General features: G+C 39.6%; 1 protein-coding gene across 2 annotated transcripts in view; it reads left to right on the forward strand.

Moving 5' to 3' along the window:
- The window catches only part of LRP6 (LDL receptor related protein 6), a 161,005-nt gene that overhangs the window by 54,670 nt on the left and 86,672 nt on the right, over positions 1-19,663 (forward strand). For both annotated transcript variants that reach the window (XM_033222837.1, XM_033222838.1), the window contains exon 3: positions 17,015-17,212. In XM_033222837.1, coding sequence (XP_033078728.1) covers positions 17,015-17,212 — 198 coding nt within the window. The remainder of the gene's footprint in view (positions 1-17,014; positions 17,213-19,663) is intronic.

Genomic DNA, 19,663 nt, shown 5'->3' on the forward strand with positions numbered 1-19,663 from the left:
CAACCTCCGCCACCTGGGTTCAAGCAATTCTCCTGCCTCAGCCTCCTCAGTAGCTGGGATTACAGGTGCCCACCACCACTCCCGGCTAATTTTTGTATTTTTAGTAGAGATGGGGTTTCAACACGTTGGCCAGGCTGGTCTGGAACTTCTGACCTCAGGTGATCCACCCACCTCGGCCTCCCAAAGGGCTGGGATTACAGGCATGAGCAACCGCACCCAGCCCCACATTGTCTTTTAAACTTGCTCTACCATTTTTATATTTCCACCAGCAGTGTATGAGGGTTTCGTTTTCTCTGTTTCCTTCATTATTTGTTATTCTTTGTCTCTTTCTGGTTTTTTTGTTTTTGTTTTTAAACAGATGTGGGTACTGCTCTGTCACTTGGGCTGGAGTACAGTGGCATGGTCATAGCTTATTGCACCTGGGCTCAAGTGATCCTCCCTTCTTAGCCTTCTTAGTAACTGGGATTACAGTTGTGAGCCTCTGCACCTGGCTCTCTCCTTTTTAAAAAAGTTATAACCATCCTAGTCGGTGTAGAGAAATGTCTTATTGAGGTTTTGATTTACATTTCCTTACTGACTGATGTTGAACATGTTCTGTGCTTTGACCACTTGTAAATCTTGATTTGTGAAATACCTATCCTTACCCATTTTAAAATTGTATTATTATTATTATTGAGAGAGGTCTTGGTCTGTTCCCCAGCCTGGAATGCAGTGGCATGATCATGGCTCATTGCAGCCTCAACTCCCTGGGCTCAAGCGGTTCTCCCATTTTAGCCTCCTGAGTAGCTGAGACCATAGGTGGGTGACACCACACCAGGCAAATTTTTAAATTTTTTTGGTAAAGATGGGGGTTCTCGCTATATTGCCCAGGCTGGTCTTGAACTCCTGGACTCAAGTGATCCTCCCACTTTGGCCTCTCCAGGCACTGGGACTACATATGTGAACCACTGTGCCTGGTAAGTCCTTTTATTATTGAGTTCTAAGAGCTCTTTATATATCTGGAAACCAGACCCTTCTCAGACATACGATTTGCAAATACTGATTTCCTGTTCTGTGGGTTGCCTTTTCACTTTCTTTGTGGTATCCTTTGAAGCACATATATAATGGAGTTTTGGGATGAAGTCTGATCTGTTTTTTTCTTTTGTTGTTTATGGTTTTAGTGTTATATCTGTGAAACCATTCTTTTAATTCTGGATCACGAGTATTTACTCATTGTCTTCTAAGAGTTTTATGGTCTTAGCTTTTACAATCAGGTCTTTATCTTTTTGAGTTAATTTCTGTATGTCTTGTAGAGGTCCAGCTTCGTTGTTTTGCATGTGGATATCCAGTTATCCCAGCACCATTTGTTGAACAGACTGTTTTTCCCCACTGAATTGTCTTCGTTGAAAGTCAGTCGACCATAAATATAAGGGTTTGTTTTTGGACTTTCATTTCTTTTTCATTTATCTAGATGTCTGTCCTTATACTAGTATCACACTGTCTTGATTACTGTGGCTTTGTAATACGTTTAGCAATAGGGAAATCTGAGTCCCTATAGCTTTTAAAGCTAAAAGTGTCTTGTAAAGCAGTGGTCCCTTACCTTTTTGGCACTAGGGACTAGTTTTGTGGAAGACAGTGTTTCCATGGACTGCGGTGGAGGGATGGTTTCGGTATGACTTAAGCACATTACCTTTATTGTGTACCTTATTTCTATTATTATTACATTGTGATGTATAATGAAATAATTATATAATTCACCATAATGTAGAATCAGTAGGAACCCTGAGTTTTTTTCCTGCAACTAGATGGTCTCATCTAGGGGTGATAGGAAACAGTGACAGATCATGAGGCATTAGATTCTTACAAGGAACATGCAACCCAGATCCCTCGCAATGTGCAGTACACAATAAGGTTTGTGCTCCTATGAGAATCGAATACCTCCACTGATCTGACAGGAGGTGGAGCTCAGGCGGTAATATGAACGATAGGGAGCTGCTGTAAATACAGATGAAGCTTTGCTCACTTGCCTGCTGCTCACCTCCTACTGTGTGACCTGGTTCCTAAAAGGCCATGAACTGGTAGTGGTCTCTGGCCTGGAGGTTGGGGACCCCAGTCATAAAGGATTTGTGTTTACATGATACTGTATTTTATGAAAGGCAGTCTAGTAGCAATAGGCGGGATACTAGAGCCATGAGAAATGAGGAACCAAAAGCAGAGAAACAAATTAGAAAGGCTCTTATATGTCATGCTAAGAAGTTTGGGATTCATGCTGAAAAGTAAGGAAACTACATAACCCTAGATTGCAGCGGGCGGGGGAGGGGCGTGTTGGGGGGGGATGTGGTGGTTAATACAATCATTAATTTCAGAGTATTATGGAAAAGGGCCTTAAGGGTAGGGGATGGGAAGTCTGGAAAGAGGCTGTTTGGATTATCCATTAGTTTTATTGGGGCTTGAGAAAACCATCTTTAACAAGGCTTTTTTTAAGTACAGAGAGAAGATCACATCCAAGAAAACCCTGTAACAAAATACCAGAATTTGTGAACAACCGTCATTCTCCCTAACTTGGTTGCAGAAACTAACAATCCTGAGTCATTCTAGCCCCCCAACTTCCTCACTCCTCACATTCAATCAGTTACCAATTCTTGTTTATTCTGCCTTCTAAGTAGCTCTTGGATTTGTCTTCTCTTCTCAAATACTATTTACATTGTTTTCAGGCCCTCATATTTAAAATTTCAATTTTAAATCATTATAAAACAATGTTGCATTATGGTCATTGTGGGTAACAAAGTCACTTTGAAATGTGCTGGAAGATCCAGGACATTCAGAAATCTAATAGGTTTTGGCTTATGATAGAGTAGTCTCCAAATCTTTCTCTCTTCTCCCTGTTTGTGTGTGTGTGTGGGTGGATTTAATTAAGACAGAAGAAAGTGAAGTGAAAGTCTGTTTCAGCGAATAGGAGTAGAGGAGAGGTGTAGAAGACCATAACCGCTTTGAAGATTTTTGAAAAAGATGAAGCAATTAGGCAGTTATATTAGTCTGTCACACAAATAGATTCTTTTTTTTTTGAGACAGAGTTTCACTCTCATCGCCTAGGCTAGAGCGCAGTGGCCAGATCTTGGCTCCCTGCAACCTCTGCCTTTTGGGTTCAAGGGATTCTCCTGCCTCAACTTCACAGGTAGCTGGGATTACAGGTGCTCACCACCATGCCTGGCTAATTTTTGTATTTTTAGTAGAGACAGGGTTTCACCATGTTAGCCAGGTTGGTCTCGAACTCCTGACCTCAGGTGATCCGCCCCCCTCGGCCTCTCAAAGTGTTGGGATTACAGGCATGAGCCACCACGCCCGGCCACAGATAGATTCTTAAAAGAAAACTCTGATCTTTAATACCTGAAAACACTGCTGAAATCTTAAATCTTAGTCCTTGGCCAGGGGCGGTGGCTCACACCTGTAATCCCAGCACTTTGGGAGTCCGAGGCAGGTGGATCACCTGAGGTCAGAAGTTTGAGACCAGCCTGGCCAACATGGTGAAACCCTGTTTCTACTAAAAATACAACAAATTAGCTGGGCATGGTGGCGGGTGCCTGTAATTCCAGCTGCTTGAGAGGCTGAGGCAGGAGGATTGCTTGAACTCCGGAGGCAGAGGTTGCAGTGAGCCGAGATCGTGCTATTGCACTTCAGCTTGGACAACAAGAGTGAAACTCCGCCTCAAGAAAAAATAATTTAAAAAAACTTAGTCTTTACTGATTAAGGCCTTTAGTAATAGTAAACAACAGTACTGTTTTTATCAGACTATTTTTATTACCTTTTTTTTTTCTCATTATTTCTGCACAGTTTGCTATCCCCTCAAATCTCAGGGGTCAGTGGGAGAACCTGTGATATTTTATTTCCGTGTGGTGTCCCTCCCTTCTCAAACTTGCGCTTATTAGGAAGTGTTTGTAAAAATGTTAACTTTACGTTTATTCGTAAGGATGTCAGAAACTGCAAATAAAAATGAGTTACCAAAACCTCAGGGGTTTGGTCTAGGTCATGCTACTCACTGCAGAGAAAGCCAGTGACGGAGACAAGTATTGCCAAGGAAGAAGGCTTCAACTGGGTGCTGCAGCCAAGAAGATGAGAGCTCCGTCTCAAATCCATCTCCCTGAGTGACTAAAACGAAGGGTTCGCATAGCAGGGAAGAAATGTAAAAGAAACAGGAACTAAGGTGGGCGGAGGAAGCAATCATGATTAATGAGTTGTCTAGCATCTTATTGTCTGTCTGGATGTGGTGATCTGGTGAGTTTCATTTCTTTGATACTTTGAGAGACCTAAAGGTCATTTCCTGAGGAAGGAACTCAGATAAAACAAATATAAGATTCAAGCTTTAAGACCAGAAGGGTCAACTTCTATGTTTATCCACAAAATTATCTAGGGAAGTAATGGATTGGTTTCAAATGGAGAAAACTCATTCCATATTCCCCCAACCAGGAAAACTATTTTTTCTCTGCTTACTTACAGAAATAGGCTCTGATAGTTCAAGGAAAAAGTTCTCACATGAGTTAGAAATTTCAAATAAATGCAACCAAAAGATTAGTCTTAGCATATTTTACAAATGAGATCATGAATTTTAAGCTTTTGCCTTTTAAGAATTAAGCTTATGTATTTATTTTGCAGGAATGTGTTTTTGATGATTAAAGACTTCAGATTCTTACTATATAACATAGTTGATTTATGAGATATCTGAAGAATGGGTTTTTAGTAAGCTGAGTGGGCATTTGAATGGCACATTGTATTCACCTGTTATGAAAAGGAAGCTTATCTTTACTGTATAAGGGGGTGTTAGGTTTAACATAAAGGAAGTGTTTGTATCCAGTGCTTGCAAATATTAACTGAGATGTTTTGTTAAAGAATAAAGGAAAACTTCCTTTTTTTTTGTTGTGTAAATGCTATTTTGTCCTAAATTTTCTCTTGTAATATACCTGCATCCAATATTCTTTTACTTATGACATATTTTTGAAAATGTATTTTGAGAGTGGGGTGCTACTTAGCTTCTTGGTTATTGTTACAAAATAGGAAGTAGTGTGTCCAGAATTGGTGGGTTCTTAGTCTCACTGACTTCAAGAATGAAGCCGCAGACCCTCGCTTTGAGTGTTACAGTTCTTGAAGATGTGTGTCTGCAGTTTCTTCCTTCTGGTGGGTTCATGGCTTCAGGAGTGAGGCTGCAGACCTTCACAGTGTTACAGCTCATAAAGGCAGCGTGGACCCAAAGAGTGAGCGACAAGATTTATTGCAAATAGGGAAGGAACAAAGCTTCCACAGTGTGGAAGGGATCCCAAGGGGGTTGCCGCTAGCTGGGGCAGCCTGCTTTTATTCCCTTATCTGGCGCCATCCACATCCTGCTGATTGGTCCATTTTATGGAGAGCTGATTGGGCCACTTTACAGAGAACTGACTGGTCCATTTTGACAGAGGGCTGCGAGCCCTGCCCCGCAGGGAGGCGGCTGAGGCCCGGTGAGAATTTGAGATGCATGCAGGCCGGCAGTGCTGGGGGACCCTGCACAACCTCCGCAGCTGCTGGCCCAGGTGCTAAGCCCCTCGCTGCCCTGGGCCGGCGGTGGCGCTGGCTGGCCTCTCCAAGTGCGGGGCTGCCAAGCCCGAGCCCGCTGGAACTCGCGCTGGCCTGTGAACACCTCACAAAGCATGGGTTCCCACGCGTGCCTCTCCCTCCACACCTCCCTGCAAGTGGAGGGAGCTGGCTCCGGCCTCAGGCAGCCCAGAGAGGGGCTCCCACAATGCAGTGGCAGGCTGAAGGGCTCCTCAAGCGCCACCAGAGTGGGTGCAGAGGCCGAGGAGGCGCCGAGAGAGGGCTGCAAGCACATGGTCACCTCTCATCAGCAGGGAGTTTAGATTACTAAATGACCCCATGGGGGTGTGTAATGGTGAAAGTCTAAGAGAAGATAAATGTGAAGAACTGTCCTGCAAACAGATCAGAGCAGAAGGGTCAAAGCCAGTAGGAAAGATATTTTATTTTATATAAAGTATCTTATTTTAATCCTTACATCCCCTAGTGAAGTATTCATTTTGCAGATGAAAATTAAAACTATGGTCACATGATTATCCAAGATTGGTATTAATAGAGCTAATATTAAATCTGTGAGACATTATTAGTATAAAAAAATAGATGTTAAACCAATAGATTAGGAAAATTTACTGTACGTTGCAATTTATAATGTGATAAAAGGAGTGGGGATCAAGAGGGAAGGGACTTCATACTAGAAGAATTTACTGTTAGGAAAGAAAAAATCAGTTTATATCAGTATCTCATGTCATACTTCAGATACATTTTAGACGGATAAAAATTTTTAAGTGAAAACTTAAACATCGAATGAAAACATGAATGTTTAATCTTTGAAGAGAGAAGGGCTTTTTAAGCATGAAAGCAATAGAAGAGATTGCAAAGAAAAATATTGAGTCAACCAAATTTTGATTCAAGCAAAAAAAGACAAAAATATTTGTAACAGATATATTAATAATAGACATAGAGTTAGCCTTGATATATAAGAAGTACATACAAATTAACAAGAAAAATGCTGAATCCCCAATAGCTAAACTGAAAAAAATAGTAAATGTTTTTCCTACTTTGTCGCTAAAAGGATTTAAGATGTTTTAGGAAGATAGAAAAAAAGATGCAAAATAAATAAATGTTAATTTTATAAAATAAAATTTTAAAAATGAGATGTGAATATGAGTATAAATGTAAGATGAGACCAGGAGTGAAAATTCGTATACCAAAACATATGCCATTAATTCCATTATACTTCCACACACATTTGAGTTTAAGCCAAATTCTTTAGGGAAGAAAGTATCAGGTATGACTTAATGTCCTTTAGATAAAAGCTGTTCACTGAAAAAAATCTTTACTCCAGGTGATGAAACCAGTTTCTTCCTATTAGTCCTCTAAAGAAGCTGCTATGTGATATAATGAAAAATATATTCAACAACATCTCTATAATATCCACAGTGACACATTTCTTTAGCATTTGTCCCTGCAGCATCCAGGCAAAGTGCAATTCAGTGAAAGCAGGTGAGGTGAGTTGGATAAGTTCTGATTCTCAAGATCAAGAATTCTCAAGGTCAAGGACAAAATTTTCCTCAGAAACTAATTTTGATGTATTTGTTAGAAAGGTAGTTGAAGTTCTCATAAAGCATGACTGAAATAAATTTACCTTAAAAAAATAAAATTCTCTCTATGAGACCATTTAATGAAAAAGTCAGTGAAGCATATATAGCTTCCAGATTTGAGTGACAGGATATTGTAGTATACCTTCTGAGACAAACTAGTTGCAAAATATATAAAGAGATTGATTATATAGAATCATAAATAAACCAGTAAAACTTTATAAGTGTTGCTATGGACATCTGTATGGTGGGGACACAAAGGAGAGAGTATTCACTTTTACTTGGCAGGGAGGCAGTGGGGAGGCGCTATTTTAGGGTGCTGCTTGTTAGCTGAGCAGTTGTTGGCTAGAGGGACAAGGTGTGAAAGTGGGTAATAATTTTTAGTCCGTAGAAATATTATGTGCCAGGTTCTCTTCATGCTTTTGCACATTCAGAGAAAAGCAAGCAGCTCGTAACTGGAGCATAGCAGAATAATAATGGTAATCAGTAAAATGAAATTTTACCTGCGTTTTTCAAGGATATAGCCTTGTTAATAAGATAGATACAAGATGTCCCACGAGCAGGTGAATGCAGACCATTATTAAGTATTTGAGTGCTGACTGTGTACTTGGCATTATGTTAGATTGTTTTAGGATAGGGGAGGCAACAAAAAATAAAACAAGGTTCTTATTCTCAAGGACCTGGAATCTAGAGTGGTGGAAAACATGTGGATAAACAGTCCTAATACTGCATTTGAAATGCACAGAGATGTAGTTTGTACCTGGAGCATAGTATCAGAACAACGTGCAGGAGCACGGAGGAGAGAGTGTGCTTAAAGAGGGGCATTCCTGACAGTTAATATTTCATTTTTATTAAACTTAGAGGCGCTCAAAATGTGTCACCTTTGATTCTTTGGAAGGAGGAAAGACGTATAACAGCAATTTTGAAAAATTACTAGAGTTAGCATTTTCTTTGATGATCGTTGGGAATTAAATTGATATAATCTGTTACCCGCTTTCAGGTTATAATCTTTAACTTCTAGTAATGGTTTCCAATATTATTTATGAATTAAATATATTCTTTGCGTTATGTCCGCTATTTAAAACTAATCAACTAGACTGGGTGCTTAAGGCTGTTCATGAGGTTCTTATTTTCCCTGGGGCAACCAGTTTATACATTCAGAATTTCATGGTGATGCATACTGTCACAAGCAAGTAATTAAGTAGAATTATTATCCCTATTGAGGGACAGGTGAAAACATGGGATGACATAGCCATCCCTACTCTGGATACAGAAGGAAAAACGGTGAGGTTAGGATGCTTTAGTTCATCCATATTTGAACTCATCATCTTACCATCCCAAACCGTGTGTATCTAATTCCATTCCAGACTCTCTTTTTTTTGAGATGGAGTGTTGGTCTGTTGCCCAGACTGGAGTGCAGTGGGATGATCTTGGCTCACTGCAACCTCCACCTCCCAAGTTCAAGCGATTCTCCTGCCTCAGCCTCTCAAGTAGCTGGGATTACAGGTGCCTGCCACCACGCCCAACTACTTTTTGTATTTTTAGTCAAGATGGGGTTTGGGGTTTCAGCATGTTGGCCAGGCTGGTCTCAAACTGCTAACCTCATTATCCGCCCATCTCGGCCTCCCAAAGTGCTGGGATTACAGGTGTGAGCCACTGCACCCCGCCCAGACTCTTTTATCTGTTTACTCTATGTTCTCTGTAAGAACAATCACAGAAACCAACCTGCTAACATGAATGCTTTCACTATCCTCTTTTATTAATTTCTACTTATTTTAAAAATACGATACCAACACATGATCAAGTTGAGGGGAAGTGTAGAAGTATGTCCGATTTCTTCACAATTCTTTTTTTCTTTTCACTTCTATTAGGAAGCAGAAATCCGTAAATTCTTCAAACTCCTCTTCACTTAAAGCCTAATCTAACTAGAGTAAGGTAGGAACATGGGGTCAGGAATCAAGTTCAGGGATTAGTAACAGGTAGGGTGTGAATTTTACACGACACTTTTCTTTTTCACATTAAAATCAGAACTATTTTCACTGGCTGCATTTTCTTTTTCTTTTCTTTTTTTTTTTTTTAGTAGAGACGGGGTTTCACCGTGTTAGCCAGGATAGTCTCGATCTCCTGACCTCGTGATCCACCCGTCTCAGCCTCCCAAAGTGCTGGGATTACAGGCTTGAGCCACCGCGCCCGGCTTGCATTTTCAATTTGAGATTTTTGAAGTTTCCCCCAAAATAAATTTGATGGCAACAAAATGTTTTTGAAGACCTGTGGCTTTTTTTTTTTTGGAGACTGAGTCTTGCTCTGTTGCCCAGGCTGGAGTTCAGTGGCCGGATCTCAGCTCACTGCAAGCTCCGCCTCCCGGGTTTACGCCATTCTCCCGCCTCAGCCTCCCGAGTAGCTGGGACTACAGGCTCCCGCCACCTCGCCCGGCTAGTTTTTTTTTTGTATTTTTTAGTAGAGATGGGGTTTCACCGTGTTAGCCAGGATGGTCTCGATCTTCTGACCTTGTGATCCGCCCGTCTCGGCCTCCCAAAGTGCTGGGATTACAGGCTTGAGCCACCGCGCCCGGCCTGGACCTGTGGCTTTTTATAGGTCCTTTCAGAGTTACTTACATACCTCACGTTAATGTTCTTAGAATTAGCATGGCTCAACACTGTTGGATTGACTTAGTTTCATATGCAACTCCTAATTGTGATTTATTTTGCCCTGTTACTGTAGACCAACTTCTTTGACTGTTACTATCCTTTTTACTTTATTTACCTTTTCTAACCAACTTTCACTTATTTTTACACTGATTTTTCTGTTATTCTGTTGACTGGTGGTCTGGATACAGAAGGAGAAACAGTGAGGCAAGGATACTTCAGTTCATCCTTATTTGAACTCATCATCTTGCTATCCCAAACCACATCTAATTCCATGTTATATTGAATGAGACCAATACACACGCATTCACATTTGCAAATCTTGGGACCATCATAGTATCCTTTCTCGTTGTTCTTTCATGTTGATCCAGTCCTCAACTTTTGTTGCCTTCATTAGTTCTTATTTGGAATATTTCAGTTTTCTGTCTTTTTCTAGTTTCTTCTTCCTCTAGCCAGTCCCTCAATGTTATTGTCACTGGAGTCCAAGTTTCTTAGTATAGTGAAATAATACACATAGGATTTCTTTCATTGCCAGTGTACCTCACAGTGTGCTGCAGCTCTATTGATGTTCTTGCTGTTTATTGAATATATCATGACTTCATATGCTGTGTCCTTTTCCTGGAACACTATTTCCTATTTTGGCAACTGTCTAAGTAAAATACTTTCTCTGGTATGTTTTATTGACAACTCTTACATTCACTGACTTGATTGTCAGTCACTTCTCTATACTCTCAGAGCCTCCTGTTTATACCTTCCTCAATATACTTGCCACTCCTTGTCTACATTGCAAATTTTGTAAGGGCAATAGTTTTGCCTTGCTTATTTTCATATTTCCTATATCAGGCATGGTGCTTAACTCCTAACAGGTGCTCACCACTTTAATAGGTGTTCAGAACCCTAAGAAAATTGAATAATATCTTGGTAACTTAAAAAATACTGTTTAAAAAATTTTCTGTGTCCTAATCACTTTCTTGGTTACATTTGTAATGAGCTTTTTAACTTAAAAGTTAATCAAATAATGAAAATGTGTAGTATTTATAGATGAAATTTATTCCTTTATATTTTAAATATTTGCGCAAATGAAGGCACATCTGTAATCTGTTTAAAAAATGCTAAATTATCAAGTTCTCATCTGACAAATGCCTTCGTTTCACTTATTGTAGTTGGAATCTTTATCTGGGTCTTATCCTTGAAAAAACATGACTTGATTTATTTTTTAGGTTGAATAATGAAGGGATTATCCATTAGCTTTGGTACGTAGTAGCATGCAAATACTTTTATTCATTACTAAAATCTTGTTAGGCCGACTCACTCATTTGTCACTTTTTATTTCACTATAAACTAGACACTGAGTTACAAAGTTAAATGCTTAGATTAGTTACAGTTAGGAAACCTACCTAAATTATACAAAAAAGACAATAGCTCTTATTGCATTTTCCATCTTTATAGTGTGCAAATTGCTTCTGGTCATCCCAGCCTGCGATGGCAACATTTCAAACTTCGTATCATGTAATCTCAAGTATATGCATTTTGCACACACAATGCAGAGTATAGGTTAGTAGATACTGCAGTGAAAATAACTTCTTACTTCTCTACACTTGTTTGTTTAAAGATACTGGTAGTTTTCATTTTATGTATTAATAGAGAGAACACGAGAGGGGGCTAATGAATTGTGCTGTGGACTTGTTTTTAACTATATTACTCTATCAAGATGGAAATATCAGTTGATTTGTGCGTTAAAGATATCCTGAGGAGAAATCTAGTTCATGTAATAGACATATGCACACAAAACCATTTCACTCTTTCTGGCTGTTCCTATGCTTAGGTTATTAACCTTCTATACTTCCTTTCTTTTCTTGTAGCATCTCGTGTGTCTTACCCATTTCAGTGTGCATTGAATTGGGGGTGAGAGGAGAAATTGAAAATGGAAAGCACAAGATCTGAATTCATCTTTATTTAAAAAAAAAAAAAATACGTGCAATGTGCCAGTCATTGTGATGTGGTATAACACCTAGTCTTTACCTTTGAGTTCTTTATGATTTATCTACAAACTCTGATTAAGTCCTATAGTATAACAAAACGTGCCAAGAGCTCATAAGAGGGAATAACTTTGCCTTAGTAAGCTGGGAAAGGTTTCTAAGAAAAGTTACCTTTGAATTAACTTTTAAAAATAGTCTATGTTTCTTATTCATGTTTTAAGCAACTTTACTGAGTTAGAATTTACATGGAAAAAATTCATACATTTTTTGTTGAGTGTTTAATAGACTTTGATAAATATACCTAAGACAAGCATTCATCTCTCCACTTCAGAAGGTGCCTTAAGCCCCTTTACAGTCAATCCCTTACTCCCCAGTAACTGTGAATCTGGTTTTTATCACCATAGATTAGTTTTTGTGATTTTACATCTATAGCTTCGTATAAGGGGATCACATAGTAGGTACTCTTTTATGTGTGGTTTCTTTTGTTCAACAGAATTTTAAAAAGTCATCCTTGTCATTGATAAGTAGTTCTTTTATGTTGCTGAATAGTATTCCATTGTATGAATATATTATAGTTAATATGGATTGTGGATTCTGACCCCTCCCTGGGCTTGTTGCCATTGTTGTGTGTGTTTGTTTAATGACTTTCCTGGATTAATTTTGTTGTCTGTTTTCCTTTTAAAATATTTCTTATGCCTGACTTTCTAGGGATTGCCTCTGTGTCACTCTTATCTTAGTGGTCAGCTAATGATTGCTTAAAGGTTGTTCCTAAACACCAGCAAGTTAGTGTTCCCCCATTTTCCTGTGGACCTGTTTATGGTTTGGAGAATGTCTTAAAATTTTAGGCAATTTCAAATTTGACCCATATTCAGTCAGAAACTAGCTTGCAAATGTTCTTTCTGGTGTAGTCTTATATATGCACACAGCCTTCCTGACTACGAAGAATGAATATCCACTTAAGGCTCTTCTTGGCAGTCTTTTTCCTAGGATCTTCCTGTTAGATTTCTGGCTAGTTTGCTATTTTGTTGTTTGCCCTCACCAGAGTCACTTCTCACTTAGATAATGGCCCTCCTGATGCCTGCCACTGAAAACATTATTATTATTATTGTATTGTGTTTTGACAGAATCTCATTCTGTCGCTGGAGTTATGTGGTGTGATCTTGACTCACTGCATCCTCCACCTCCCAGGTTCAAGCGATTCTCTTGCCTCAGCCTCCCCTGCCTCAGCCTCCTGAGTAGCTGGGACTACAGGTGCACACCACCATGTATTTTTAATAGAGACAGGGTTTTACCATGTTGGCCAGGACGGTCTCGACCTCTTGACCTCATGATCTGCCTGCCTCGGCCTCCCAAAGTGCTGGGATTACAGGCATGAGCCACTGCGCCCAGCCCACTCTTGCTTTTAATAACATTCCTGGGTACAGATTTTTCCATGCCTTGTTCCAAATAAGGTCAGTCCCATCTTGCCTGGGAAGGTAGCTACCACTCTTTATGGCCTGCCATGTTTGCCCACAGTAGAATGTTTATGCCACAAACCTAGCAGTATGGATGGGGATAGGAGTAGCCCCTAGCTAAAATACCACAGTTCTTAGTGAGATGCAATATATTTTTCTTGAATAAATGCTTCTCATTTTGTTGTATGACCTTTGATCAGTTTTTGGAGGCTTTGGTGGTTAGTTTTGACAATCTTGTCTTTTTTTTCATTGCTTTGGGGAGAGAATTTGCTCAACTTACAGAACCTATTTGGAAGACCTGGCCTTAGGATTTTTTTAGTTTTCCTCTAGTTTTTTCCCAAACCGCAGGCATTTTTTTCTCCCTCCTGAAAACACAAACCAGTCATTTCATCTCCAATTTTATTTTATTATGATTTTTTCATTTTAAAAATTAGAGACAGCATCTTGCTGTGTTGCCCAGGCTGTTCTTGAACTCCTGGACTCAGACAATTCTCCTGCCTTGGCCTCTCAAAGTTCTAGGATTTGCAGCATGAGTCACCGTACCTGGCCATCACCTTTAATTTTAAAAGTCTTGAAGTGCCTTCATGTTGTTCTCAGAATAAAAATGAAAAATTCTTTTTTTTTTTTCAAGATGGAGTCTCGCTCTGTTGCCCAGACTGGAATGCAGTGGCGCAATCTCCGCTCACTGCAAGCTCCATGTCATGGGTTCACGTCATTCTTCTGCCTCAGCCTCCCCAGTAGCTGGGACTACAGGCACCCGCCACCACGTCTGGCTAATTTTTTTGTATTTTTAGTAGAGACGGGGTTTCACCATGTTAGCCAGGATGGTCTTGATCTCCTGACCTCGTGATCTGCCCGCCTCGGCCTTCCAAAGTGCTAGGATTACAGGCATGAGCCACTGCGCCCGGCCAAAATGAAAAATTCTAACGTGGTCTAGTCGACCTTCCTATATATAGTCATGTGTTGCTTAACAGTAGGGACATGTTCTGAGAAATGTTGAGTGATTTCATCATTGTGTGAACATCATGTATTACACAAACCTAGATGGTACAGCCTACTATACACCTAGGCTATATAAGATAGCTTATTGCTGCTGGACTACGGACCTGTACAGCATGCTACTATACTGAATGTGGTGGCAGTCATAACACCATGGTAAGTATTTGTGTATCTAAACATAGAAAAGGTATAGTAATAATACAGTATTGTAATTTATAGGACCACCATTTTATAGATAGTCTGTTGTTGACCACATTGTTACACAGCTCATGGCCACAGTTATATCCTGTATTAATCTAGTCTATACCGCTCATTCTGGATAGTGTCCAACTACTGTCCTCAATCTAGGGAGCATTTTGTTTTCTCTTCCTTAAAAATCAAGGCTCTGACATATGACATACACATTGATTTTAGAATTTAAGAGATGTGGGTTTGAATTTCTGTTCTTCATTTGTTAGCAATGTGACTTGGAGTCACGTGCTTACATTTCTCAGTTTTCTCATCAAAATGTGGTGATGAACAAATAATATTTTGTAAGGTTGCTTAAGGTTTAAGTAAGATAATGTATGTAAAGCCATTAGCACAGTGCCTTGTATCTAGAAGGTGTATTTTTCCCCCTACATGATATTCTCCTCATCATTCCTTTGAGTAAGCAGTTCATAAGAAATAGTGGAGATATCAATATGCATAAGTAGATTCATTTCAGTGTTACTATTCCACTAATTATTTGAGTAAAACTTATACCTGAATTTCATTTGAGTTTCAGCACATTTATTAAGTGCCTGATCTGTTTCATAGCACCCTCATTACTTTTTTTTTTTTTTGAGACAGAGTCTTGTTCTGTTACCTAGGCTGGAGTGCAGTGGCATACAGTCTCAGCTCACTACAACCTCGGCCTCCTGGATTCAAGCGATTTTCCTGCCTCAGCCTCCTGAGTAGCTGGGATTATAGGCACCTGCCACTACACCTGACTAATTTTTGTGTTTTTAGTAGAGATGGGGTTTCACCATGTTGACCAGGCTGGTCTTGAACTCCTGACCTGAAGTAATCCACCCGCCTTGGCCTCCCAAAGTGCTAGGATTACAAGTGTGAGCCACCATTCCTGGCCCCTCATTAACTTTTGAAAATATGCTTTTAAGTGAAGTATAACACATTAAGAGTTTTTCTATTTTTTTTTTTCTTTTTTGAGACGGAATTTCACTCTTGTCGTCTAGGCTAGAGTACAATGGTGCGATCTTGGCTCACTGCAACCTCCGCCTCCCACGTTCAAGCAGTTCTCCTGCCTCAGCCTCCCTAGTAGCTGGGATAACAGGCGCCCTCGGCTCACTTTTTTTTTTTTTTTTTTTTATTTTTAGTAGACATGGGGTTTCACCATGTTGGCCAGGCTGGTCTCGAACTCCTGACCTCAGGTGATCCGCCTGACTCAGCTTCCCAAAGTGCTGGGATTACAGGTGCCTCGACCCTCCGAAAGTGCTGGGATTACAGGCGCCTCGACCTCCCAAAGTGCTTGGATTACAGGTGCCTCGACCTCTCAAAGTGCTGGGATTACAGGCATGAGCCACCACTCCCAGCCCAAGAGAGTTTTTCTTTTACATCAAAGAAAAATTTCTTTTTCTGTAATGAGACTATTAGGTGTTTCATTTTTTATTTTGAAAAGTCTTCAAACTGATGGAATAAAAGCAAAAGTAGTACAGCAAACCCCTCTATATCCTAACTACAATACAATTAGCATATTTAGGAAATTAACATTAGCACAGTGCTATGTAATTTGACACCACATCAGTTTTTCCTCTTCCCCCCAGTGATGTCTGCATAGCATTTCTTTTTCCTACTTCATCAGTCCAAGATCATACACTTGATGTAGTTATCGTGTCTCTTTGCTCTCCTCCAATCTAGATTGGTTCCTCACCCTTTTTTTTTTTTTTTTTTGACTTTTATGACATTGATATTGTCAAAGGCCAACTGTTTTCTAGTGTTTCTCAACTTGAGTCACACTGTTTCCTCATAATTTTATTTGGGGTATGCATTTTTTGGGGGCAGGAATAATATGGAAGAGAGACCGTATCAAAGACACTATGTTCTGTAAAGGTATATCATATGAAGAGGTATATAATGCCAGTTTGTTCTCTTATTGGTGATGTTAATTTAGATGACTCAGTTAAGGTGGTATCCACTGGGTTTATTTTCTCTAAAGTTATCACTTTCTTCTTTGTTGTTAACAAGTAATCTGTGGGGAGATACATTGAAATGGTGTAAATATCCTTTTTACCAATTCATTTTGATTCAGTGGTTTTTGGATCCTTGATGATACTTGTCTGGATCAGATATTACCAGGGTGCAAATGGTAGGTATTAGAATTTCAAAATACAATTTCTAAGAGTTTTAGTTTTAGTGTCCCCTGAAATGAGGTGGTTTTTTTTTTTTTGGAGACGGAGACTTGCTGTGTTGCCAGGCTGGAGTGCAGTAGCACGATCTCGGCTCTCTGCAACCTCTGCCTCCCGGGTTCAGCCGATTCTCCTGCCTCAGCCTCCTGAGTAGCTGGGACTACGGGCACACACCACCACCATGCCCAGCTAATTTTTGTATTTTTAGTAGAGACGGGGTTTCACCCTGTTGACCAGGATGGTCTTGATCTCTTGACTTCATGATCTGCCTGCCTCGGCCTCCCAGAGTGCTGGGATTACAGGTGTGAGCTTTCTGCTCTCAGAAAGCGCGCGGTCTGAGCTTTCTTTAATAGTAATAATTACAGAGTATTTGATTGATATCTGCTCTGTCATGGCTTTAATTATTTTTATGATTTTTAGGTTCATGTACTGGACAGACTGGGGAGAAGTGCCAAAGATAGAACGTGCTGGAATGGATGGTTCAAGTCGCTTCATTATAATAAACAGTGAAATTTACTGGCCAAATGGACTGACTTTGGATTATGAAGAACAAAAGCTTTATTGGGCAGATGCAAAACTTAATTTCATCCACAAATCAAATCTGGATGGAACAAATCGGTAAGATGATGAGATTAAAAAAAACTTTTAAGAAAACTCCATGAAACCTTAATCTATTAAAAGTACAAAGTCTAATTTTATTAAGAAATATGTTTATTTTTGATTAAGTGCCAGAGGGGAAGAGGAATAGTCTTTTAGTTAGCTCTTTAAAAGTGCTTTAAAAGTAATTACATTTATCATCCATTTTGATAGCATTTAGAATTTGCAGGCTGTATTTCCTCTTTCCTTACTCTGAGCTAATTTAGTTCTTCAGTGGTTCTCCACCAGGGGTGGCATCTTTACTCCCTTTGTTTGGAAATGCGTGGAGAATTTTGTTTAACCCAAGGACTGGGAGTGCTACTAGTATTTTAGTTCTGGTGTTAGGGAAAGGTCCAAGGTTGCTAAACATCCTGCAGTGTGCTGGGCATCAGTACAACAAAGAGTGTCCCACGCAAAATGACCAGTAAAGCCCCCGAGTCCTGCTAATGGAACTTTGATAAATCTGTGCACTAGGATGGGGTTTGGTCAGCATTTTCTGTAAAGGCTCAGATAGTAAATATTTTAGGCTTATGATCTCTGGTTCAGCTACTTCTGCTACTGTAGTTTAAAAGCAGCTATAGTAATGCATAAGGGAACAGGCATGACTGTGTCCCAGCAAAACTTTATTTATCTATTTACGTATTTATTTTAGACAGTCTTGCCCTGTCATCCAGGCCGGAATGCAGTAGCGTGATCTCAGCTTAGTGCAACCTCTGTCTCAAGCGATCTTCCTGCCTCAGCCTCCCGAGTAGCTGGGACTATAGGCACACGCCATCACATCATGCTAATTTTTGTATTTTTTGTAAAGATGGCGTGTCACCATGTTGCCCAGGCTGGTCTTATCCCTGAGCTCCAAGTGATTCACCGGCCTCGGCCTCTGAAAGTGCTAGAATTACAGGCATCAGCCATAGCACCAGGCGTAAAACTTTATTTGTAAAGCACAATGAGCCTGTGGGCTCTAGTTTGCTCATCCCTGGACAAGGAGAAAACCTACTGTGTGTACCATACATTTCAGTGTTCAAGGAAGACAAAGTCTGTAATACATAAACACGGAATTTCTTCTCAGATTATGTTCAGATTTTTAAAGACATTTTATATTTGGATTCTTGTGTTTTAATGATAATTTTGGTTTTTGGTCTCAACCTGAGACCTCACCAGATGAGAGTTTTTGGTGATTGAAGGATTTTTTTCAATGTATAAACATTTATCAATTATCTGAACTAAGAATAAGGGACATTTAGAAGTACTGAAAACCAGGAAAGATTTAGAGAATTCAGTTAAACTTTTTGTAATCATGGAGTTGGAGTATTTTTTGCCTTATTTCAAAAAAGAGTGAAATGATATAGAACAATGTGGTTTAAAGTAAATTTAAATTTTTTAAACAAGTCAAAAAGTAAGTATATGATGAATATAGAAACAACTGCTGTTTTTGACCTCAAATCTGGCTGTGAGGGGGATTCGAGGAGGGTGGATGTGACCATGTCATAGTATTTTTGTTTTTGTTTTTAACTAAAACCTACAGAAACTAGATAGCAAATCCAAATCTATGGATAAAGTTGACCATAGCCTTAGGCATTTGAAAATAACTAGATAAGGGCAAACCACCAACAACCACTGACAGAAACTAGGTAGCAAATCCAAAAACATGGATAAAATTGACTATAGCCTTAGGCATTTGAAAGTACAACTAGATAAGAGCAAATCACCAACAGCCACAAGACCTCCATGTTATCAGTCTATGCAAGAGTAAGCAGGGAGATTTAACAGGGTGTCTCATAAGACTTGAAAGCAGGGGAACGCCAAAATAGCCACAACTATTTGCTGGACAAGATGGTGGGTTATTTTAAGAACAGCAGCTGAAATGGGAGGGTGGGAGGGTTGCCCACTCCAATATTAGGCAAGTGCAGTGTGACCATGGTAAAGACAGAAGAAGCTAGAGTAATCTAGCCCCAGTGAACTCTCAAAGTGGAACTACTGAAATGAACCTGCCAGAGTGCTCATCCAGGACAGAGCACCACACTGATTAAAACAAAACTGAATAGGACAGAATAATCCAAACTGAGCAGGATAGGGACAATAGAATAGAGAAGAACAGGAGGAGAAGGAAAGAGAAGGTTCAGATAAGGATGGGAAGATCAATGGCTAGTAGATCTCAGAAAGCAAGCTACCAGGTTTTTTAACATTATGTGAAAACAACAGAGGAATGAATTCTGTGACATTAGAAAAACTACCTTGAACTCTACATTATTTTAAAAGTTCAGGAACACTAATTTTACATAGACAAGAGAAACAGAAAAGTATCAAGGTAAAATCCCATTTAAAGTTATTATAAAGGAAAAAACAAAAGCTCTTATAAATAAAAGCACCCCAGAAAAACATGACCGCACAACAGATCAAACCTCTATTATAAAATGAGCTGGAGAAGGAGGAGGC

The sequence above is a fragment of the Trachypithecus francoisi genome, unplaced genomic scaffold (assembly GCF_009764315.1).
Source record: "Trachypithecus francoisi isolate TF-2019V2 unplaced genomic scaffold, Tfra_2.0 Lachesis_group11, whole genome shotgun sequence".
Lineage (NCBI taxonomy): Eukaryota > Metazoa > Chordata > Mammalia > Primates > Cercopithecidae > Trachypithecus > Trachypithecus francoisi.